The 25,335-nt window shown below is 47.0% G+C and overlaps 1 protein-coding gene across 1 annotated transcript in view; it reads right to left on the minus strand.

Moving 5' to 3' along the window:
- The window catches only part of PELO (pelota mRNA surveillance and ribosome rescue factor), a 260,968-nt gene that overhangs the window by 153,949 nt on the left and 81,684 nt on the right, over positions 1-25,335 (minus strand). Inside the window, exon 5 of the mRNA XM_078652883.1 lies at positions 16,245-16,408. Coding sequence (XP_078509009.1) covers positions 16,245-16,408 — 164 coding nt within the window. The remainder of the gene's footprint in view (positions 1-16,244; positions 16,409-25,335) is intronic.

The raw sequence follows: 25,335 nt of genomic DNA on the forward strand, positions 1-25,335 counted from the left end.
CACAACAGACAACTGCATCTACCAGAGGTGAGGCCAGTCGCAAGTGGAGGCTGGGACCTGTAGAACTGGATGAGAAGGGTCATACAACGGTGCACTACCATGTCCAGGTGTGTTTTTAAAACTGGCCGGCAAAAGTAGTGAAAAGCAATTAAGGCCTTACTTTTCCTCATCATAAGGGAGTAAAGCCCACTGGTTATTTCTGGTCGCTTGTTATTCAAAAAGGCGGCTATTCACTGGTGGACGCACTCTCTATAAGTGGCAATATTCGGCCACAATATAAGAATATATTAGTATTATGTGCTTTGAATGCGCCATTGGTCGCCACTAATGCCACTAAATGTCTCTGGCTTATTTCTTTCTCCTTAAGAAGTACTTTGATTTTTCCTAGCCCATGTGACTTAGTTGTGATGCTGGCGGCTTGCACCTGCCCTATGCCTAATGCAGAAGCGGTCATCTGACCCTCCCCCCTCCAACGGCTGACCTGCATCCTAGCGCCCCCTCCCCATGAACTCTGGAGTAACCGTGTTTTAAAATCATTCAGTAACCACCTATCCTTCATTACCTTATTCACACCTTTTCTTTACACTTTTGCCGAACGCACACCTTGTAAAAGTTACTGACAAGTGTCCCCTTTTCTCACCTCTGCCTACCACGTTTGACAGTCCTGTGTTAAAGCACTGCTTGTGACACCGCTGTAGGTGCGGCTGTCTAGGCGCTAGAGTGAGTGGCTCATCTCCTACAAGCCATCTGCTGTGGTTGTTGAAGCCACTCACGCTCTCTTCTCACCTCCCTGACAGCCCAACCTCGGGCCATCTTCTCTTTCCATCCGCACCATCTGCCTCGGTGACACAAACCTCTTGTCTGGCTTATCCCCCCCTCTTTCTTTCTACACCACCACCCTTACTGACACCGACCCCTCTTCTGGGTTATTACTCTCCTCTTACCCTCAACACTCCCCCTTGCAGTAACATCAATACCTCGTCCGGATTATCTCTTTTCCTCTAGACCACCCTCTCACTGACACCGACCGACCCCTCTTCTGGGTTATCTGCTCCCCTGTATACCCCCCCCCGATCATTAACTCTTCTTCTGGATTATTACTACCTTCTTACCCTCAACACTGCTCCCCTCGGTGACATCAACACCTCTCCTGGATTATTTGCCATCCTCTTCCTGATACTCCCTCCCTCTTCGCCTCCCGTCCTCCGCACCCGGAGGCTGCCCCCGGTACCTGCCGCCCCCCGTGGGCGATTCATAAAAGGGGGTGGTGATGGACAGAGTATCTGAATTAAGCAGAACACTCCTACCCAGTCAAAAGATCAGGGCTTGATCCATCACCGTTTTTTAGCTCACTGCACCATCCCAGTTCAGAACCTGGCTACATGCAAATTAGTCTGACCCTGGCCCAGTGCATCATGGGAACAGGGCAGACCAAACTACCAAGCCAATTCTTTACTGGAAAGGAAAGAAGCTTCCGGGGACCGGTTTCTGGCATTGCAGCCGTCTTCGGCCCGGCTTGCTTGAATCCTGATGGTGCAGTGAGCAAGGGACTCACATCTGAGTATACCCTTCCACACTTGTGGTGGCCAAAACGATTCATAAAAGAGGGTGGTGATGGACAGAGTATCTGAATTAAGCAGAACACTCCTACCCAGTCAAAAGATCAGGGCTTGATCCATCACCGTTTTTTAGCTCACTGCACCATCCCAGTTCAGAACCTGGCTACATGCAAATTAGTCTGACCCTGGCCCAGTGCAACCCATGTTGTGTGTCTTGCCTCATCTGTTCCTACAACCCTGGCCTCTTCGGTTGTCCATCCCACAGCCCTTACCCCCCCCCCCAGCTTTGCCCCTACCCGAACCCCGGATGACGTAAGAGTCCTTTACGTGGGATGACATTTTAGTAGCAACAGCTAATTAATTAATTTTAAATTCTGAACTGCTTTTTAGGTCGAGCCTGTCAAAGCGCATTCGCTTTGAGCTTGCGAAGCTTATAGGGGCTCAACCAGAGTTTAACTATCGGGCGATTCCATGCAGTGACCGTGAAAAGGAAGCTCAATGCGCAAGCGCATTGACATAAAAAGCGCGTGCACATGCCTCCCTCCCACAGGCATCCCCCAGCGTGCGCTCTTCAAAGGAATGCTCTGCCCCCCTCTGCCACTTCACGCCAGCAGCTCTTCAAAGGGATCCGCTCGGCCCCCTGCTGCATCAAAGGCTTTAATTTCGCGGCCGCGTTTTTTACTTTCATTTCGCGGCCGCATTTTTTTTTCTGCCCCTGTTGTGCCACCCAACTTGTATTATTAGATTACACTGGTGTGACAGTAAAGCTGTCGATGTGCCACACCTAAAATATCCGGGGCTAGAGAACGATATACTCTTTATACTCCTGCCTGCAACATGCTAGAAAGGTTCTGTCTATTTAATATACTCCAGGATTGGATGGTTACTGGACATCGAAAAAATAAAATGAAGTTGGTTCATAATGCCCTCTCACAGAAGCTGATCATGCTCCATGACATGACTGACCTCCCTTCCTTAACCACTCACTAGCAGTACTGGCTCACCACTGCGCTCACAGCTGCAAAGGTCTGCGCCCTCCGTCACTGGTAATCTCCCCATCTCCTGCCCACAACGAATGGATAACCAAAATGTATAAAACCGCCTCATGAGAAATTCGTAAGGTCCTAGACGGACTGAAAGTTTGCTGCAGACTTGGTAAAACCCAGGAGTTTTAATGAAAGAATGACATCGGAGTGAATGTATCTATTATACGGCCTCTGCTCTCTCCCCCCCTTTTCCCCTCCCAGCCCCCACCTATGTCATCCTGTCACCCCTTCCCATGCGTCTGCTGCCTCCATGCCCCTCACTTCATTTGAATCCTGGACATGGCAGACACACAGAGATGAGGTTACGTTCCAGTTACTCAGTCTGTTTCTGCTTGTTCAGTTTCTTGCCTTCCGTTCTGTCATTGCGCACACTGCCCACACTTTTCGGGATTCTTCCTGGTACCTTGCGTTCTTAATGTTCGGTGTGTGATCTAAATACAAACCCAAGGTTGGCTCAGGTGACACTCATGGGGCCATTTGGTGAATATTTTATTTCACAGAACTCCCTCAATGAGCTGCTTTCGACATCCATCATTCAACATCCACCCATGCATCGTTTCACCCAAGCATTCACCCTCCCATTCACACTTTCATCCATCTACGTGTGTTGCCGGAACATAGACCATGGAGGAACTATTCCCCCCCCCCTCCCATAGCCCCTGTGCTTGGTATCTGCTTCAGCGTCAAACGTTCAAAACAATACCTTTATTACATGCATTTGCTCTTTTCATAGCTGCAGGACTTGGTTCGGATACGGTTTTATTAACTGAATGTTTTTCTCGACTCATGTCACTCTCCCACTGTGGATAAAGTGAAGAGAGTCGGCCCGGGAACCTGCACAGCTTGTTAACGGAAGGGTTTCCCTTCGGTGTGACATTCCCATAGTTCAGAAAACTTAACGTGACATCTAGAGAGGCGCAGCGTCGCCAGCTCTGCAAAGCGCCTCTTATTATAAATTGTATCTGAAATTATCCAGTTTCTATAAATCCACCCATTCACACTTTCATCCATCTCCGTGTGCTGCCACTCCTACCCATCCACCCTCGCATGCAGGCACGCCCATCCAACCATATATTCATCCAAGTATACACCTATCAACTATAAACGTATCCATGCATCCATTCACCCACCCATTCACACTTGCATCCATCCATGTGTGCAGCTACCCCTACCCACCAACCCACCGCTGCATGCAGGCACGCCCATCCAACCATAAACTTCTCCATGCATCCACCGCATTAATACTATGTGCATGTCCTCATACCACTGTCGAATGTGTGTGTGTGTGTGCATACTATTGCCTTTGACTAAAATAAGCTGGTCCTATTGGCTTTTCAATGCTTCTTTTATAGAACAAATTTGCCTTCAAGCTCTCAGAAGAGCATAGATTTTGTTTAGAATGAGATACAGCCTCGTCATTCATATTCTTTGCCTTCACGAATTTAATAAAACCTTCATGAACAATAGAAAGACGAAGTCAGCAATATTCACTCGTTTAAAGTTTCTTAAGGGCTCACCCTGAACCAAGGAGTAGAAACAGCACAACTCACTTCGCTGTGCTCTCCGTGCTGCAAAGCCCACGGCCCCCCTCCCCTCCAACAAACTTTAAGAAATCCAGGAATGCTTCTGATTTCATCTCAGTCGTTAAGAGCCCGCAGCGTCTCAGAACCAGCTTGCTTTTTTTTTTTTAGTCATGCCATAAGTATGCGCTATATCCACATCCACCAACACCACCACATCCACCATCACCTCCACATCCACCATCACCTCCACCTCCCCATCCACCGCCACATCCACCGCCACATCCATCGCCACATCCACTGCCACATCCACTGCCACATCCACCGCCACATCCACCGCCACATCCACCGCCACATCCACCGCCACATCCACCGCCACATCCACCGCCACAACCACCGCCACATCCACCGCCACAACCACCGCCACATCCACTGCCACAACCACCACCACCACATCCACCACACCCACCACCACCACACCCACCACCACTACATCCACCACTACATCCACCACCCCATCACCACCGCATCCACCACCACCACCGCATCCACCAGCACCACATCCACCACCACATCCACCATCCCCCATCCACCACCACATCCACAACCACATCCACCACCACCTCCACCATGACATCCACCGCCACATCCACCGCCACATCCACCACCGCATCCACCACCACCGCATCCACCACCACCGCATCCACCACCACCGCATCCACCACCACCGCATCCACCACCACCACATCCACCACCACCACCACCGCATCCACCACATCCACCACCACCACATCCACCACCACATCCACCACCACCACATCCAACACATTCACCACCACTTCCACCACCACCGCATCCACCACATCCACCACCACCACCACCACATCCACCACCACATCCACCACCACAACCACCACCACCACCACCACCACAACCACAACCACCACCACAACCACCACCACAACCACCACCGCATCCACCACCACCACCACCACATCCACCACACCCACCCCCACATCCACCACCACATCCACCACCTCCACCACATCCACCACCAACACATCCACCACCACCAACACATCCACCACCACCACCACATCCACCCCCACATCCACCACCACCATTACCACCACATCCACCATCACCACCACCACCACCACATCCACCACCACATCCACCACCACCATATCCCCCAGATCCACCACATCTATGTGTGTGTGTGTGCGTGTGCCTGTGCGTGTGTGGCTCTGTGTGTGTGTAGGTGCAAATGCAATGTTCTTGGATTTTCGTCACAATAAAATACACTGAACATAATCTTCACAAAAGTTATTTACAAACGTTTAAGCTATTGCCATTATAAATTACAATAACTTTTATTTAAGTATTAATAATTTACAAAATTAAAAGCCATTGTTATTTGTAATATCAATACATCTAAGTCACGTAAATACAACACATATTGCATTACAAATGCTATAGGTCACATTTGCGAAAGTTAAATCTATTGACATTGTAACTGACAAAGCTATTAATTTTACTATTTTCAAAACCAACACAAATAAAAAAAAGTGTCATTTACAATACCAATCGCTCAAACTTTCCTAATGCGAGACCTATTGCATTTCCAATGCTTGTTTCATAAACGTTTATATGAATTTACCCGGATCACTGCAACTGTTTAATTCTTATTTTAAATGAGTATATATGTGTATATATTGTATTGGAATTTTTAGACTTGTGCTTTTATGATCGTTTTAAAAAGATCGAATAAAGCTGTGTGACTGACTGAGTCCTTTACCTCCTCCCAAGGTCCAGAAGGACCTCTACGCACCTCCCTCCAGACCGCAGGTCACTCATTAACACCCAGGGGGTGAATAAAACAGATTGCCGTGAGAGCCGTGCACTACTGCCCCTCCCCCCACCCCCCACCTGCGACAACACAATTAGTGTCACCACAAGGATACAGATTGCGAACCCCACACATTCATCCACCTCACTCCAGACAGACGCCAATACCCTGGCCGTCAGCCACACACCAACAGTCTGGTTGTCAGTCACGCACCTCACTCCACACAGGGACCAACAACCTGACCGTCAGTCATGCACTTGACTCCACGCAGGGACTACCAGCCCGGCCGTCAGTCACAAACTTCACTCCATACACACACACCTACAGCCTGGCCGTCAGACATGTACATCACTCCACACACACAGCGATAGGCTGGCTGTCAGTCACAAACTTCACTCCATACACACACACCTACAGCCGGCCCCGTCAGTCACAAACTTCACTCCATACACACACACACCTGCAGCCCGGCCGTCAGTCACAAAGTTCACTCCATACACACACACCTACAGCCCGGCCGTCAGTCACAAACTTCACTCCATACACACACATACACACCTACAGCCCGGCCGTCAGACACAAACTTCACTCCATACACACACACCTACAGCCCGGCCGTCAGTCACAAACTTCACTCCATACACACCCCAGCGCTGGGACGCCCCGTCGCTGGGGTAGCCATGTGCTATACAAGATTACATAACATAACATAACACACACCTACAGCCCGGCTGTCAGTCACAAACTTCACTCCGTACACACACACCTGCAGCCCAGCCGTCAGTCATGTACATCACTCCACACACACAGCGATAGCCTGGCCGTCAGTCACGCACCTCACTCCATACACACACACTCACCGACAGCCTGGCCGTCAGTCACTCACCTCACTCCACACAGGGCCCCACAGTCTGGTTTCTTTTGGCTGTCAGTCACACACACGTATTACAAGCCTTTGAGACTAGCGTGAAAACTATATGTGGCAAATCACCCCCACCAGACACTAACTGAGGTGACGCGGCTCCCCGCACCGCGGGGTCCCGGTGCCACTGTACCTGCTACACTCTTACATAGCCCATTCCATGTTCAACTGAACCGAATCCCGGCTTCACTAAAAGCCCACGAGGCCGTTTTGTGCCACTGTGACCTGCAAAGCTTTAGATTGAAATACATATTTTAAGCGTGAAAAATACACGAGGTGCAATAAAGGGTGGCTCTGGAAACAAGTGAAGGGGCGATAGGGAGTCTCATCGTTAGTTATAACTCTGAAAATGTGTAAATATAGAAGCAGTCTGTACCTACTCGAGTCTGCGAGGGGATCCCTGGTATAGTCAAGGGGTTGTAGTGACAGATTATTCTAAGGATAGACAGCATAACAAAGGCCATATGTACCGATCTACAGAGAATAATATGTACTTTATTGTCATTCATGAGGGAGAGGAGGGGAGTCTCATTCTCATGAATCATATAACAAGGAAAGAGAGCCTAACAAAGGCCATGTATGCTGATCCATAAGGAATAATATGTACTTTATTGTCATTAATGAGGGAGGGGCATCTTATTCTAATGGGCCATAACAAGGAAAGCCAGTGTAACAAAGGGCACATATGCTGATCCTCAAAAGGGGCCCTTGTTTTACTGCTCTGTAGCCTCCCTCTTACAGGGTCTTTGTCTCCTTGAGGAGGGGGGCTGCTCGCTGGGCTCTGGGGTGCACAGCCCCACGTGTTCTGCCCTCCAGGGAATTCTGCGGCCTCTATCCGCACAGGTAGGCGCCTTCGGGGACAGATGTTCACTCGAAAGGCACGGAGCCCCTTAAATAAAGCACCTTTACCATTGTTGCCGCTTATGAAGGTCGCACAACCAGTCATTTTCCTCTTGTTCATCAACCTCTAATATTTTGTGGCCTGGGTCACCTCGGCTAAAAAGGATGTGGTTGTGTAGAGGAGTGATTGATCCAGGTTCGCGGCACTATAGTAATACCGGGCTTCTCAATTAGCAGCGATTAACCATGGGGTCTAATGGCAGCCGGATGACCCTGGTTATGCTATGGACAGGTGGATGCCCCCGGGGGGGGGGACTATACTAGAACGTTGTACTCTAAGCCATACAGGTACCCACTGACAGGGTCCACGGCGCACGCTGTACACGTGTGGCATGCGGTGACCAAGCACCTGCAGTGGGAGAATAAGCTGACGCTAGCTACGCCACTGTGGAACTTTGACTGGGTAGCATCTGGAAACTAAGGGGTTTGTGGGACACTATAGGGATATCCAGGATCAAAGATGTCTGGGGAGAGGGCACGATACACTCATTCGCGACAATGCAAGCACAATATTAATTGGCGGAGACCGAACGTTTCCGCTACCTGCAAATCCTACATGTATTGTTAACTCAGGTACCGGCGGGTGCATCACTCCCGGCGGCTTCCCCGATTGAGGATAGGGTGCTTGACGGGCATCTCCCAGAAAAAAACATCTCTCATTTATAAGAAACTCATCAATAACATGGAGGATCCGCTACTGGGGCTGAGAGAAAAGTGGTCCGGCGACGGGCTGGAACTGGACGACGAAGATTGGCAGGAGGGGATCTCCTCCCCACGAGTGGTAGCCATTCCGGCCAGGCTGCGGCTGGTACAGCTTAAAATCCTGCACAGAGTTTATGTCACAGGTCTGGGTCTGGTAGCCATGGAAAGGGCATTGAGTAACTAGTGCAGAAGAGGGTGTGGAGAGGTGGCTACATTCATGCACATACCTTGGAATTGTCGGGAGATAGAACAGTATTGGTCAGATATCCATGGCATAATGCAATCTGTCCTGGGGGTGAATCTATAGCCTGCGGCTCGCAGGTGTATCTTGAATGTTTGGGAACCCTCAGATCTTAATACATACACCACACAGTGGGCCACCCTGGCGTTCATGATAGCGAAACGTAATATTGCATAATTGTGGGGAGCTAACCAGCCGCTGCGGGTGGGGGAAGTGGATGGAAGACCTAAACTGGCGCATGTTCAGAGAAAAGTCTGTCTTCATAGCGAGGGGGTGCCCCGGGAAGTGGGGTTAAGATCTGAGGAGCGTGGAATGGGTATAGAGGCGACATCTGTCTCCCATCGAGTGGTCATCGGGACTTGGAGGCGCCTGAATCCCCCTGATTTGTCTCAAGTATAATTCTTCAATTATTTTGTATAGGTGATTTCTCTCTGTACTGGAGGTACGAGCCTGCTCGTATTTAATTTGCTGTAATTTGGTAGATTTGTTTAACCCCTTCGACGCTCATGACGAGCTCAGCTCGTCATGAGGTAGCCTCCTCGCACGCTTATGACGAGCTGAGCTCGTCATGAACAATGGGAAATGAGGATATGCAGCACAGGAGCAGAATATGTCCAGCATCAATGTGGTTAATAAAACGAAATATTAAAGAAAAGAAAAAAGGAGTAGTCCTGTATTCGTTCACATACTCATTAATGGTTTTGTGACTTGGCCCCCTTGGCTGTGGTTATATTGATGACTTTAAACAGGTTACGGAGTGTGGTCAGTTACCTCCGCGCATGTGCAATTCTTCGTTCAGATCTCATGATGCATTCAGCTAACTCATTCACTCATGTGTGTATCTTTCTATGAGCATTAGATGCATTGGCAACACAACATGGTGTTGTGTGGTATCTCTTAAGCCTTGTGCTGACAAACTGTGTTTGAAAGTGATGTATGGCAGGCTACTAGTTTGGTTTATTTCTATGTACCACTAGTCTTGCCTCGTCATTCTTCAGTTGCATGCTATGGTGGTGGGTGTGATTACAATTAATGCTATTTATTCATGGCTAATTGTAAAAAAAACCAAAAAACAACTGCAGAGGATCCAGAGCAGTAAGGCATGCTGCAAGTTTGGAGAGAATGTTGCCTAACAGCTTGAGCAGTCGACCTTGAAGCTGGGGAATCGGGTTTGAGTCGCAGCAGGAATGCTCAACATCCTGTTATTCTGGGCAAACCACAATCTCCCTGTGCCTAACAAAATGAACGTGTCCTTCTGGAACACAACTGGTGCTCATGTAAATCGCTCTAATACCTTTGGGTGACGTTTGTGCTATACAACACCCCCCCCCAAAATAAAACATCTCCTTGCTTCCATACCCAGCCAAAGTGATGGAGGAGGCCATCAATAAAAATACACCAACCTCCTCAAACGCCATGACCTACATACAACACCTAGTCAGGTTTCCAGAGCCACTATAGCACAAAATTATCACTCATCGCGGCCACAGATGACATCGGCACAATACTGGAGTATAGAGAAACCGCAGCGCTCATCATACTCAATCGCTAAACTGCCTTTGATACAGTCTCCCATAACACACTCAACAGAAAACTACGCAACAGAAGCATCCAAGGACTGGCCCTCACAGGAAGAACACAGTGCGTCAGACGGCCACCCTACACATTGGAACCCAAGGATCTGATCGGCGGAGTCCCCCAGGGTAACCACCTTCACTTCCACCGACCCACCAGATGCTCACACGCAGCACCTCTCTCACTCACCCCTGTATCCCCAAAAGTAAAATAGTAAGTCTAGCTTTCTTCTACATTGTACCCAAAACCTAGAACAACCTCTCTGAACACATCAGCGTCTCCTCCACACTTCTTGAATTCCGCAAGACGTTGAAGATCCATCCCTTTGACTTACTCACCGGGTGGACTCCCAACAACTTCAGTCTTACGCCTGGATACCTTCATGGGTAATTAGTTCCACTAGACCACATAACATATTTCATACAACGTAGCATATCATATATAACACATCATAGATTATATAACAACATATAACACATATTACAACACAACACAACATAGCATAACATAACATGTTTACAGGCACAAGCAAGCATTGTGAACCTATTGACTTTTTGCAATGCATGTTTGTTCCTGTAAACACAGATTGAAATGTAGGGGAAGAAGAAGGCTTGTTCAGAATACTATGTTCAACACTTGGAAGAGGCCCGCGCGCCAGTGATTTATTTTTCATAAGCACATTTGTTTTTCAGAGGAGCCTCTGCTTCTGCCGCTTCTTCACTCTCTCGCATTCACATTTCTTTTTAAATAGGATCAGGGTTTTGGCTCCAACAATTCTGATTCCTCGCTGGCTCTTGGGGTGTAGATTCACGGAGACAGATGATCGCTAGCTAATCAAAACTTTTCTCTGGTATAATGTGGGCTTTTTTTGTTGCAGTATGGAACAGAGATGTGGCTGTACCTTGCCATCCCAATACCTACTTTCTTTCCCTCTGAAATGCCTTGATTGGCAGCTGCAGAGTCTGCTTGATATTTAGGTTAATCAGAAAGGGCCACCTCACATTGGGTGGATGTGTATCCAGATGTCATTGGGATACACCATCTTTGTTAAAATACCCCTCACACACCAAAAGGGCCCTTGGTGTCATGCTTCATCATCGGGGTCTTCCCGTCCCGCTGCGGGGCGGGGCAGTGCTGCGACAAGCGGATACGCTGGAGCACCTTTAGATGGAGGTGCTATGTGTTGGGAGTGAGTGTCAGGGGTGATATAGAGTGTGAGTTAAAAAATACCTGGCCTAGTGGAAAAAAAGAATTTTATTAAACACTGGCTGGTATTATTAAAAGAAAAAGTGAAACGGAGAGATGGAGCAGGTTAATGGGCTCTCTCTCCTAAGTGGGTCAACATGTTTCGAGGCGCGGGGCCTCTTCGTCAGGACCTAGGGGAGATCCCCCTGTCACTCACTAATGTTTCTCCACATGGGTAGAAAAAAGTGTATGTACAAAAAGTGAAAAAAATATAGGACTATGTGAGTAACTACAATTTAATAATTACAGCACATATATGCTACCACACTAATAATGTAGTATGCTTATCAAATGGGGGGACAATGCCTCATGAGCCAACTCAAGACTGAAGGGTATGGTGGGGTCTCAATGTGCCCCTTGCACGCTTGTGCTTCCTCCTTCGTCCTTGGCTTCCGTGGACGAAGGAGGAAGCACAAGCGTGCAAGGGGCACATTGAGACCCCACCATACCCTTCATTCTTGAGTTGGCTCATGAGGCATTGTCCCCCCATTTGATAAGCATACTACATTATTAGTGTGGTAGCATATATGTGCTGTAATTATTAAATTGTAGTTACTCACATAGTCCTATATTTTTTTCACTTTTTGTACATACACTTTTTTCTACCCATGTGGAGAAACATTAGTGAGTGACAGGGGGATCTCCCCTAGGTCCTGACGAAGAGGCCCCGCGCCTCAAAACATGTTGACCCACTTAGGAGAGAGAGCCCATTAACCTGCTCCATCTCTACGTTTCACTTTTTCTTTTAATAATACCAGCCAGTGTTTAATAAAATTCTTTTTTTCCACTAGGCCAGGTATTTTTTAACTCACACTCTATATCACCCCTGACACTCACTCCCAACACATAGCACCTCCATCTAAAGGTGCTCCAGCGTATCCGCTTGTCGCAGCACTGCCCCGCCCCGCAGCGGGACGGGAAGACCCCGATGATGAAGCATGACACCAAGGGCCCTTTTGGTGTGTGAGGGGTATTTTAACAAAGATGGTGTATCCCAATGACATCTGGATACACATCCACCCAATGTGAGGTGGCCCTTTCTGATTAACCTAAAACCCTGATAAGAGGAGGACGTGCCCACCTCGGTGCCCACCGGCATCACCTCTTCACTCCCCCTTTTTGATTTCCTTAGAGTCTGCTTGATAGACAACAGGCACAGACTCACAAACAGCACTTAGCTGTATTAGTACCATTCAGAACTCTTACAGATTTCTCCAGCTGCTTCTCACTGGTCACAGAGACATATGGTAAGCCAGTTACAACCAGCAAGGCCAACAGTATTGTGGCAAAGACATTGTATTTGTCGGAAGTGATACAATATTACAGCTTTAAAGGCTTCATTTCTGCCTGCCTGCCTAATTCACAACATCAAGTCATAATTGAATAGGAGGTGCGTCGCTTGATCCTTCTCTCAGCAATTGTATTGTACCACAGCATGAGGCGTTAGCTAACTGCAATGCTATCAACTTGAAAAATACTACTGGTTTTGCTCACTGTGCGAAAGTATTTTTACAACAGCTCTTGAAACCTGCATGTCTTCAGCATTTGTTGTTATATTACAAACTAACACAGCATAGGGTACAATATCAGAGTAACAGCATGTACGAGAACTCAATAACATTAGCTTGCTACTTAATCAATGTCTTTTCTTTCTCTTCTTGCATTTGTCCTTCCCCTGGAGCACATATTATTTACCATGCCTTTGATGGTCTGACGTGTATCCTTATACTGTTCACATTTAGAAAAGCAGGATTTTATTTCGATTTCAGCACTCAACAAGTGCATGCATTGTCTTGTGCTCATGTGCTGCTCCCCTCAAATACCTTTCCCCCTTGCTTTCTGTGTGGCTCCCCACATCTGTCCAAGATGGTCTGTTGCATTCCCATCCCTCTTTAGGTGGTTTTTTGCTTTTTAGAAAAAATAATTGTCAACCCCTCCAATTCCAACTTCTCCGCTGCCTCTCAGAGGCTCTTCTACATGGGCAAACAATGGCAAAGTCAAAAGGTCATGTAATGCCATTGAAAGTCGAAATCTATTAGCTTTGCCAATGCTTGCTTGCTTACACATATAACTGTTCTGTATCTGCCTCAGGGGTATGCGGGATTGGCCACTGCATCAATAGGCCTTTGCTAAGCAAATATCCTCAGGTTACTTACCTTCTTCAGAGCAACTGGCGTAAAGCATTCTGAGTTATCCCTGTGGCTAGAGTGGATCATTTTCCTAAATCATGCCTGCTGAGTTAAAACCAATTAGATTAGGTCTGTGATTTAGTGATGTTGGTTTTATGCCATACAGCACACAAATCAATGGTTGGCAGCCAAGTACCCCTTTAGTGGAGTTAGGTGACAGTTGGGAACTCGTGGGACATTGGGAAGAGATTTTCTAAATCAGGATCATCCAAGTCATATCTTTTAGTGCATCAGTGCAACTCTTCAACCTACAATATACCTCCAAATTCCTTGCAACTGTACAGTACAATTCCACCAAAGGGAATGGACAGCAGGAATATCAAGGAAGACCAAGCTCAGATGCAGCAACAGTCACTCGAGTTCTGGTTTAGTGCCCACACCCTAGTGCCGGCTTGTCTTTAAGATGTAAACATGCACAGGATAGATCACACTTTGGTAGTGCCTCAGACCACACCACTGCCACCTTATCCAAGCTCCACTCTCCCAGAACCATGTCTTACCTAGTAGGAGCATCACTGGCTGCTCTGTTGGTTTCATGCATTCAAGAATGGCTGTGGTGGGTGTTACTTCAGCTGGGCATCACCTAGCCAAGCACTCCTCCAAATGCCAACCCTAGTCTGCAAAATGTGTGGAATTTGAGGCTGCTACCAGATCTTGCTGCAGATTCAGTTGAGGAAGCATCAGTTGCTGATGGATTGATTGCCAGGAGAGGCAGAAGCTAAGTGCTAATAACTTCATTCATAACTTTATGATCAACTTCCTGCCTTCCAACTTAATGCATTATGCTCATGTTATTCTTACATTTCTGCTTTTCAGCAACATAGTTTGCTTTAGAATAGAACTACATTTTAATATAACTGGCGGGTGAGGTACTACTTAAGCCACTGCTATCTGAGGAAATCCAATTAACAGAACTTGCCATGAAGGATGGAGGCTTCTGGAACCAGGCACAATAAAGCCAACCATCACATCTTTACTCCAGCCCCAGTGTGGAACACACATAGCCCATCTCAGCCAATCCAGAGCAAAACACGTTAATACCACTCTTTCCAGCTTTATCGAGGCGACAGGGGGCCTGGACCAATCACAATCTGGGTTCAGGCCCAACCACAGCACTGAATCAGCCCTTCTTTCTGTGACGGATCAGATCAAAATGTCACAGGATAGAGGTGGCTCCATGATTCTAGTGCTGTTGGACCTGTCTGCAGCCTTTGATACCGTGTCCCATAATATCCTTCTCAGCCGTTTGCAGGGAGTAGGAATTGGAGGCCTAGCACTATCATGGTTGGAGAGTTTCCTTTCCGGGAGATCACAATCTATCAGCTTGGGCCCCTTTCGCTCCATCTCTAGGGGGCTCACGAAGGGGGTGCCACAGGGCTCATGCCTTAGCCCTACATTGTTTAATGTATATGTGGCCCCCCTTGCTGAGATTGTGCGGAAGTATGGGTTCACACCAATCTCCTACGCTGATGACACCCAGCTCCTCTACCCTTTCAGCTCCCTTGGCCCCAAAGTCAAGGAGAACTTTGCTGAGGGTATGAGGGCGGTGTCACATTGGATGGCGATGAACTGCCTCCAATGTAATGTAACAAAAACAGAGGTCATGCTCTTTGGCAAGGCAAGTATCCTTTGGTCCCCTGACTGGTGGCCAATAGATCTCGGCCCAGCACCTACATCTAAACATCATGTAAAGAATCTTGGGGTGAAGTTGGACCAAAAGCTGACCCTGAAGGAACACACCAACTATATCGCAGGACTGTGTTTCCACACCATTGGCCTACTTAGACGTGTCTTTCCATATCTCCCTGCCACCTACAGAAAGACACTTGTACAGGCATTAGTGACCAGCCGTCTGGACTACTGCAACGGCCTGCTGACACTAGCAAATGCTGATGCAGTAGGTCGTTTGCAGGTGGTCCAGAACACGGCAGCAAGACTGGTCATGGGTGCACCAGCCAGGACTCCTTCTAAACCCTTGCTGAAGGAACTGCATTGGCTTCCTATACGGCAGCGCATCAACTTTAAGATCTGCTGCACGGTCCACAAATGCATTTATGGAGCAAGTCCTAAATACTTGTCTCAATCCTTGGAGCTGTATCAGCCCAGTAGGTCTCTTCGCTCAAGCAACCAAGCCCTTCTAAAACCCCCGGCCACAAAGAAATCCAGACAAGGAGACCGGGCCTTCTCCTCAGTTGGACCTGCCTTGTGGAATAAACTTCCCCCGACGTCAGAACAACTATCAATCACCTATCCTTCAGAAAGACATTAAAAACCCTCCTCTATCAAGAAGCATTTTTGTCCACTTAATTTCTCTAAGATGTACTGCCTGATAATCCTATAGCTGGCTTAGCGCGGAGATACCCTTAGGGGATTGATTCCAGCGCTATAGAAGAAATTAAAATAAATAAACAAAAGCTCTTCTTCGCCACCCTATGAGGGATGCATGCCCAAATATCTCCCCCAAGGAAGATAACAATAAACAATAAACTCCTTTACCTTATCATGCTGCGTGCAATTTCCCCTCCGTTTTCTAGGAATGGTGGTCTCCACTTTGGCCCGCAGAAGGGTCATGCTGGGCGTCACCAAACAGATGTTGGCAAGACCTTCCTGCATCACCACAGCAGCTACATCCGCACCGAACGCTGGGTCACAAGCTTGCTCTGATGAAAGAGGAAAGGACAAATAAGGGGATGGTCATGAGTAGAATGGTACCTAAGAGTTACATATAACACACTGGCCATGCATCTGCTCTTGTGGTGGCGGATGAAAGCAATGTTGGAGTTGTGTGGAGGTAGACAGAGTGCTAGCGAGAGGTGAGAAACACTTTTTCAGAGGCAGGATGGGTCTCAGATTGACCCATATGAAACAAGAGGGAACTTCCATACATCCAAATTATAAATTATGATGGAGCTCTGCTATGTCAAAAGTGAAGTTCGGAAAGAAACACATTTCTTCTTTCAAAAGAAAAAAATAAACTTTAACAAAGCTACGGAATGTAAAAAAGGACTGTATTAATTGCATCAATGATTCTCTGAAAACTATTGGACTGCATTCTTAAACGATACATTTTGTAAAGAAAAAAAGCCAACAAAAAAACTAAGATTTTTTTTAGATCAAAGAACATCTTAAATGATGCACTCTTGACTCTAAAACCCAATGTAAACAAATAGTTAGTTTTCGTGAGCCTCTCTCTAACAGACTCTTCCTGGTTACTGTAATTGTAGCCAGAATGTTATAAGACTGTTATTATTGGCGTCACTTAGTTTGAATACCAGTTACAGTTGGGCAATTGGTTCCATCATGCATTGTTATACCCTACCCTGGGATACCCTAATAAAGTGAGAATTATTCACAAGTAACAAAAGAATCATAATTTTTGTAAAGAGTGTACTCAGAGCCAACCCGTCCATTTAGTTAGATGCTAGATGAAACTTCCTTTTGGTTGAACATGAATTCATAACAAATTGATGAAAAGATGAACAATTGTTACTTACCTGTAAACATGTGGTTCTCCATTATTGGTGTCTTTCATAGATTCACATGCTTGAATATTCCCAGTCGAAGTGGGAGCCCCACGGTAAATAAAATAGCAATAAAATATGTATATATAAAAATATCACGCACATTCCAAACCAGAAATACTTATAAGTACCAGGTTAGCATTAACACATAGGAGAAAAAGAAACACCTTTATAACATATCCATGTCATTATGTTAGCACAAACGACAGCCAATCAGGCGCAAGCACCCCTCTAGAACCTTCTCCTCAGAGGCTCAGGCCCTCAGATTTTCGTAGCACCAAAATGACAAAAGAGTCTAGGAGGAGAAGCGAGCCTCTGAGGGGAGGCGGGTGGGTCGCATGTGAATCTATGAAAGACACCAATACTGGAGAACCACCTGTTTACAGGTAAGTAACAATTGTTCTTCTCCAGTATTAGGGTGTCTTTCATAGATTCACATGCTTGAATAGAATAGTGAGCAGTAATAGCTGGCTGCAAAAACAGCAATGCATAGGCATGAAAATGCAAAAATAGCATAACATAGCCAGGTAGGTAGTGATAATAATAATAATAATAATATTAATATTAATAATAAAAATAATAATAATAACAATAATCATCACCTAAACCATATAGGTGGAGGGAAGAAAGCAGAGGCTCACCTTAGTTAAAAAGATTGCGAAGCACAGCTTGGCCCAGGGCCGTATCAGCTTCGTTGATCGTCTCAAGGCAGTACTGTCTCGTGAAAGTGTGCCTGCTGGACCACATAGCACCCGGCATATTTGGTGAATCGGCACACCAGCAAACAGGGCAGTAGAGGATGACATCGCCCTGGTGGAATGAGCGCTCACTGAGGAGTGAAGAGGCTTGTCGGCTTTCTGATGACAGAAAGAAATTGTTGAAGAAATCCAGCGTGCAATAGTTGGCTTGGTAACAGAACACCCTTTGCGCATGCGTCCGTAAGCAGCGAACAGCTGATCAGTTTTGCGAAAGGGTGCCATCCTGTCGATGTAAAACTTAAGGCATCGTTTAATGTCCAGTGAATGCAAACGTTGCTCCGCTGGAGATTGAGGATTGGCAAATAAAGTCTTTAAGAAAAAAAAGGTTCATTGAGGTGAAAGCCAGTGGGCACCTTAGGCATGAAAACCGGGTTGGTGCGAAGCACAACACAGTCCGATTTGAATTGGAGGAAAGGAGGTGTAATGGTAAAGGCGTGACTATCAATCAGGCGACGTGAAGAGGTCAAAGCAAGGAGAAGGGCCACCTTCCAGGTCAAACATTTTAAATTCGCTTTGTGGATAGGCTTGAATGGTGCCTTCATCAATTGTGCCAAAACAACATTGAGATGCCAGGTAGGAGGACGCCGCCGAATGGGCGGGAACTTCCTGAACAGTCCTTTGAAAAATTGACGAATGACTCTGGAAGAGTAGAGAGAGGAGGAGCCATCCGGCCGGAAACGAGAGATTGACGCCAAGAAAACCTTCAAGGTGGAGTGGGAAAGTCCTGATTGCGCCAGCTGTAGAAAGAACGGCAGTAGCTGAGCCGGAGTGGAATGAACGGGATGGATGTTGGCAGCTGCGCACCAGTGACGGAGTCTTTCCACTTTAGCTTGTAAGTCTTTACTGTGGACGGAGCTCTGGCATTGGCAAGAACGTCCCTGCATGCTGGCGAAATGTTCAATTGGGCAAATTCAAGGTGCTCAGGTTCCAAGCCGATAATTTGAGAGAGGAGGGGTCCGGATGACAGAGGAGATTTGGTGCCGCCCCGCTTGTTCACATAGTGCATACTGGTGGTATTGTCGGTTTGGATGAGCACCGATTCTCCCTGGATCAGAAGATGGAACGATTTGAGTGCCAGAAAGATGGCCATTAACTCCAGTCTGTTGATGTGCCAGGAGCGTTGAGACAGAGTCCACGTGCCCTTTATGGACAGCCCTTGAAGGTGTGCGCCCCATCCTTCCAGGGAGGCATCAGTGGTCAGAATGAGTTCCGGAGCGGTGGTGAGGAAAGAAGTACCGGCAGCAACGTTGGACGGTTGCGCCCACCCTGGAGAGCCGACCTCATCCGGGCGGTCACTAGGTCCAGATCGTTGAAAGAGCCGGTGACCTGACGCCACGGTCTGTCCAATTTCTCCTGAATTGGTCGACTCTTGAGCCTGCAATTTGGGATCAGGGTGATGCAGGAGGACGCCATCCCCAGAAATGACTTCAAATATGAACTGAACTAAAAATCCTTGCAGTGAACAATCACCGTGGGGAAAGAAAGGGGACTCATAGTTGGAGCCCCCTCTCAGCTGGTATGCGACAAGATAGCTGATAGAGGGTAAATACATTGGAATTATGTGCAATTTGGTTTTACCATTTTTTCTAACAACATATGAGGTTGTGTGACAGCTAAATAAGTGTTGTATTTTATGATTTTCTACAGCTGTGAAGACGATGTATGTCCAAGGCAGTGCTTAAAACACGTGGTGCCCTGAAGAAATTGCCAAAAAGTTAAGTGGCAATGAAACATGTCGGCAAGTGGAGTATGGTTGGATAAGTAGTAATCAAACACTGAAAGGGGACCTGCCCGCAATAATTTTTGTCAATGGCCTAGGAGAGGTCCTTTTGTATTATAAAAATTGTCCTGAACCCAAGCAACTCATATAACAAGTTAGATTTTATCAAAATATATTTTTTATTTTCATGAATTCATTATCATTGTATATAGATATAAATAGTTATACATCCAAATAAATAAACATCTTGACAACAATTAAATGGTGGTTCTGACTTCATACTAACATACCCTTCACATTCTTACAAAAAACATTCACACATCATGCATCCTACAACACTAGGCAGAGATGATTTTTAGATGACAGGGGGACCGATGATCGGATGTCCGGGTTGGTTCAGAAGGTTCCTAAATAGGAACAGACGCCAACGCGCGTTTCGGTGTATGGCCCCGTCCGGGGCAACACCTTCATCAGGGCAAAGTGGGGTAGAGAAGAAGGAACCACACATGTACAGAAGATCTGTATGAAGAAACATATTAAAAACATATATTTTAGAACACATGCTTGCGTGGGTTCAGGGTACAATAAGGCAGAAATATATAAATACTCATACAAATAATGACTAACAGTTTGTACCGTCCAGACTAGGCCCAGAGACAACAATTATACAATAGAGGAACCACACCAATGTATAGACATTTTTAGAAAAAGAGAAGAAAAAAACACACTTAGGTGCCTAGATGGAAATATTAACGAAGGACATCTCCTTTAGCCTGATATAATGTTAGTGCTGTTCAAGATTTTTACCTACTGGTAACGGAAGGAGCTGGCGTATGGTTAACCACAGTTGAAGGCAATTTGCTTATGCCTGGAAAAGATCGTGTTGCCGTGGGTGAATGGCTGGGATAGAGGGGATCACGTCCCCAGTTGTATGTGGCGGAGTCAACCCCAAGGGGGGTAACGCAAGGATAAGTAAGATTGTGAGTCCCTGGGGTGGAACAAAAGGCACATCAGTATGCTTGTCTTGCCCTAAATTAGTTTCTGCCTAAAAGTGAAATGGTAAGGTACAGTGTCACAGTTTGTAAACACATACCTTCACATCAAAAGGGAGATACCGTGGAGGACAGTAGGAGGATGCTGACCTTGTCTGCTACCCATATAGAATAAATATACCTGAAAACATCAGAAATGGCAGTTTAGTTTAGACGCTAACTATTAGTATCGTCCTGACACCAAGAGAGACACACGTTAAAACAACATAGGGAATTATTTCAGGGGTACCTTTTCTAGGTTGGGGCGAAAACCACAGTTGGATTCTGGTCAGAGCTGGGGCCGCCGGCTGAGTATGTAGGTTAGACTTATCTACAACAAAGGGAAGAGAGGGGAGGTGGGATGAGTGAGGATTAGGCTGCAAGGAGCATCGGCTGAAGGTAAACGTTAATATAGGGGCTAGCCTACCACAAAGGATGTCTTGGGCGTATTCGTCGGTACTGCCGTCAGGTTGGTTTCGGGTTTAGTCTGATCCCGTCTAGATGGAACCTGGGGGGTGACAATCGAATATTACCGAAATGCGGGGATTATACAAAGAAGGCGGTTATGGGTTAAAGCTGTGACTGCTCAATTTAGTCAGCAGACTTACCTGACGCATAGGCAAGGGGCAGTCTCCAGTCGGCGGTCCGGGTCGCTCACACGAGGGTAGGCAAAACGTACGGCGTTTGAGTGTGACTATATATACTGAATATGGGTGCCGGTATTGGGTTCAGGTGTAGGGACGCGAGGGAATCCTAGCGTTTACGCGACATAGAGGACGGGTTTAGAAAGGTGTACATTCCTGCGGTGAAACCGCGGCGGCCATCTTGTAATGGGGACCCATCATTACAGAACAGAGGTTGAGATTTAGAGTACTTTAAGACGATCGACAGACCAGAGGAATACTCTAGGCAGATAGCGAGGTATAATTAAATCAAAATTTACAGTAGGGCATTCGCCCATGGGCATTCCTCGTTCAGGCCCTTCTCCATGCTGTTGAGAAAAAAGATCCAAAAGACCTCACGTTTTTTTCTCAGCGATGTGGGGTTAGTGCCTGCAGGAGTTTGAATTTTTTCCAGTATGGACCATCTGAGGTCGTTTTCGGAATGTCCCTTGGATATCCAGTGTTCAACTAGAGGAGCTCCTCTTTTGCCAGTGCGTATGTTGGATTTGTGCTCTCCAATGCGCAACCTGATCTCCCTTCCTGTTTCACCAACATATGGTGTTTTGCATGGACATATGATGATGTAAATACAATTGGAGGACCTACAATTGCTCATTTTAGAGAGGTGAATGGTACGGGTGGGAGTCACTATTTCATTTCCCACTAGAGCATTTGGGCATGCATGGCATTTACCACATTTATGGTTTCCCGTCACAGGACTGGTCCCAGTGATGGAACTCTGTGTTAAGGGTTCCGGTCCTCGCATTTTACCTTTTACTAAGTGATTTTTGAGGTTTTTATTGCGTTTAAATGCAAAAATGGGTTTCGGTAGCGCACTTTGGTCTTGGTTTAGATTGAGCAAAAACCAACTAGAGTTAATTGCTTGTCTTAGTTGGTTGTTTATGGTCGAGTGTCGGGTGATACAGACAATAGATTCCCTGGGGTTAGGGTCCCTAGGTTCGAACATGGCTTCTCGGTTATAATACCGAGCCCGTTTGAAGCTGTCCTTAACCAGCCGGTAAGGATACCCCCGTTGCAACAACTTCTCCTTGAGTACATCTCCCTCAGTTAAGAAGTCTTTGATGTCTGTACAATTCCTTCTGATGCGAAGGAATTGACTGAAGGGGATGTTGTCACGTTGGCAACGGGGGTGGTAACTTCCATATTGCAGTGGATAAGTAGTAACCACACTCACTTTTTTAACAATCCACAACCAACATTAAGAAAAATAATAAAATTGGAGATTCGTGTTGCTTGTGGTTTCTATGTTGTTTTGACTTTAATGTACGTCATTTGTGGTTTGTCTACACTGCATGTATTTACAAACACTATCTTTGTTTGTTATTTTGGACAATTTTTTTCTTTGGCTTGATGGCACCAATGATGAGAACAGGGCAATCCTGGTGAGTACCTGCCAGGTTCCCGTTGGTGGTTCGCCCGTGAGGTGCCATCTCGCTTACACACACTTTTTCTTTTTTGTCTGAACGTGACACTTTGGTGTGTGTTTTTTGTCGTCTCACAGCAGTTATTTTAGGAAGAGGGCCTGGGCAATTTTAATCATGGCACAATATGGATGTATCTCCTACCCCATCAATTGAAAGAGGGGAGGTGTTTTGTAATGTTTTTGCGATATATGATACACCATTAAGTTATAAAAGTAATTTAGTGCCTGGGGTATAGGTTCTTTTTTGAAAAGCCACCACTGGAGCCAAGACCTTTGTGAAGACGCGAGGGGCGGAGCGCAGGCCGAAAGGCAGCACCCTGAACTGAAAGTCTCTACGCCCTACCCGGAAGCGCAAATACTTCCGGTGGCATGGAAGAATTGGCACATGGAAATAAGCGTCCTGAAGGTCAATGGCGCTCATGAAGTCGTCCTTGGAGAGAAGACGTAGAATCTCCACGAGCGTGAGCATGCGGAAGGATTAGCACTTTAGATATTGGTTCAGTGCCCGTAGATCGAGGATTGGACGCCAGTCGCCTGTCTTTTTTGAGGATGAGGAAAAACCGGGAATAGAATCCCATCCCTTTCTGAGACTTGGGAACCACTTCGATGGCACCCTTTTGAATCATGATACTAATCTGCTGGAAAAGTTCTTTGAGGTGTGCTGGACGCGGACTAGTCGGAGGAGTGTGAGGAGGAAACTTGACAAACTCCAAGGCATGGCCCTTTGATACAATGTCCAGCACCCAACGGTCCGAGGTGATTGAGGACCATTGTGAAAAGAACAGGGAGATTCGTCCAACTTTGAGCGGGGAAGGCAAGTCATTGCCTCTTGGAAGCGGAGCCTCTATAGGAAGACTTTCCTCGGTACGATTTGGAAGACTGCTGGCGAGAGGACTGTTGCGACTGGGAGGAATAGCGCTGATTTCGTTGACCGTAGGAGCGGTACTGGCTGGATCCGCCGCGAAAAGAAGAGGTGGTGCCGCGTCCGCGCGCGCCACGAAAAGGCGGTTTGTGGAACTGCAAAGTGCCTAAGGAACGAGCTGTTTCGGTATCCTTCTTTATCGTCTGCAATGCTTCATCGACGTGTTGGCCAAAGAGCGATTCGCCGTCATAAGGCATATCAAGGATTTTCGCCTGAACCTCCTGGCGACAAGAGGTAGAACAAGGCCAACCCTGATGTCGCAGAACAGCTGCTCCTGCGAGCTGACGGAAGCCAGTGCGGGCGATATCCAGAGAGCAGTCTATGATCTCTTCGGACGCTCTCTCCCCCTCCTGAAGAATCTTCAGCGCCTCGGCTCTGGAGGACTCAGGAATGAAGGCAACAAAGGCAGACATGTCAGACCATCTGGTGGTCATAGCTGCCCAGTATGGCCAGAGAATTTGCGGCCCTCACAGTAGTGAAAGCCATAGTAGAAAATTTCCGCCCAGCAACGACCTTCGCGATCAGGAGGAGCAGTAATTGGAGAAGATGGGTTCCTGGAACGGCGCTGGGCGGTCTGGGTGACCACGGAATCTGGCTTAGGCTGCGCAACCAGGCAAGCTGGAGAACCATGGGGCGCCCTATACTTCTTCTCCAAACGAGCTTGTTGCGCTGGGATGGAATTCGGCGTTTGAATCAACTTGCACCCTCATTCCAAATAAAGTCGATGATGGGAACTGTCCGGACCTGCTTAAAAGGTTGACTTTTAAAGTCGTAAAGAAAACAGTCTTCATCCTTTTGGACCATAGGAAGTTTAAAGCGGAGCGCCGCTCTATCCATAATCTGGTGAAAGCTGGCTATGTCAACAGGAGGGGAATCCGCTTGAGTCGCAAGAGGCGGGGACAGTGTCTGGATCTGATAATCGTCCCAATCTACCATATTGCCATCATCATCATCGTCGTCGGCCTGAACCTCGCCGTCCTCCTGCTCTGGGCGAGCATCATCCTCATCATCTGCATACATTGTAGCATGGACCTGAATAGGGGTCGTAGCCTGAGCAGATGGCGCTGCTTGTTGTGGCAACGGAGCAGAAGTCGGAGCTGCTGCAGGTGCGGGCGCTGTAGGCAGAGGAGAGTCATGACGAGACGGCGGAAAACGCCTGTTGTAATCCTCAAACATATATTGGAGATTGGAAATGAGGGAAAGTGGTAGTGTCGCTGTAGGAACCAGAGTAGAAGGTTCCTCCTCTTGGAAATATGAATCATCATGATCATCCCCATAGTCCTGACATTTTATGACCAGCTCCGAAGGGCTACGTGCCGCCCAGAATTGATCATCCTCGTCTTCCTCAGAAAAACTATTAAGTGCGCTGAGTGCTAGCGCGACTTCCAAAAGATACACCCCTCCTGAGGCACAGCCGGGAGATAGATCGCTACCCCACCTAGTTTTTAAAATTGTGTAAATACTTTGTTTGTTACTATTGATTTTGTTCATTAGCACCCTTTTAGAAAAGCGACTGCATACAAAATCTC

This window comes from Lissotriton helveticus, chromosome 7 (assembly GCF_964261635.1).
Source record: "Lissotriton helveticus chromosome 7, aLisHel1.1, whole genome shotgun sequence".
Taxonomy (NCBI): Eukaryota; Metazoa; Chordata; class Amphibia; order Caudata; family Salamandridae; genus Lissotriton; species Lissotriton helveticus.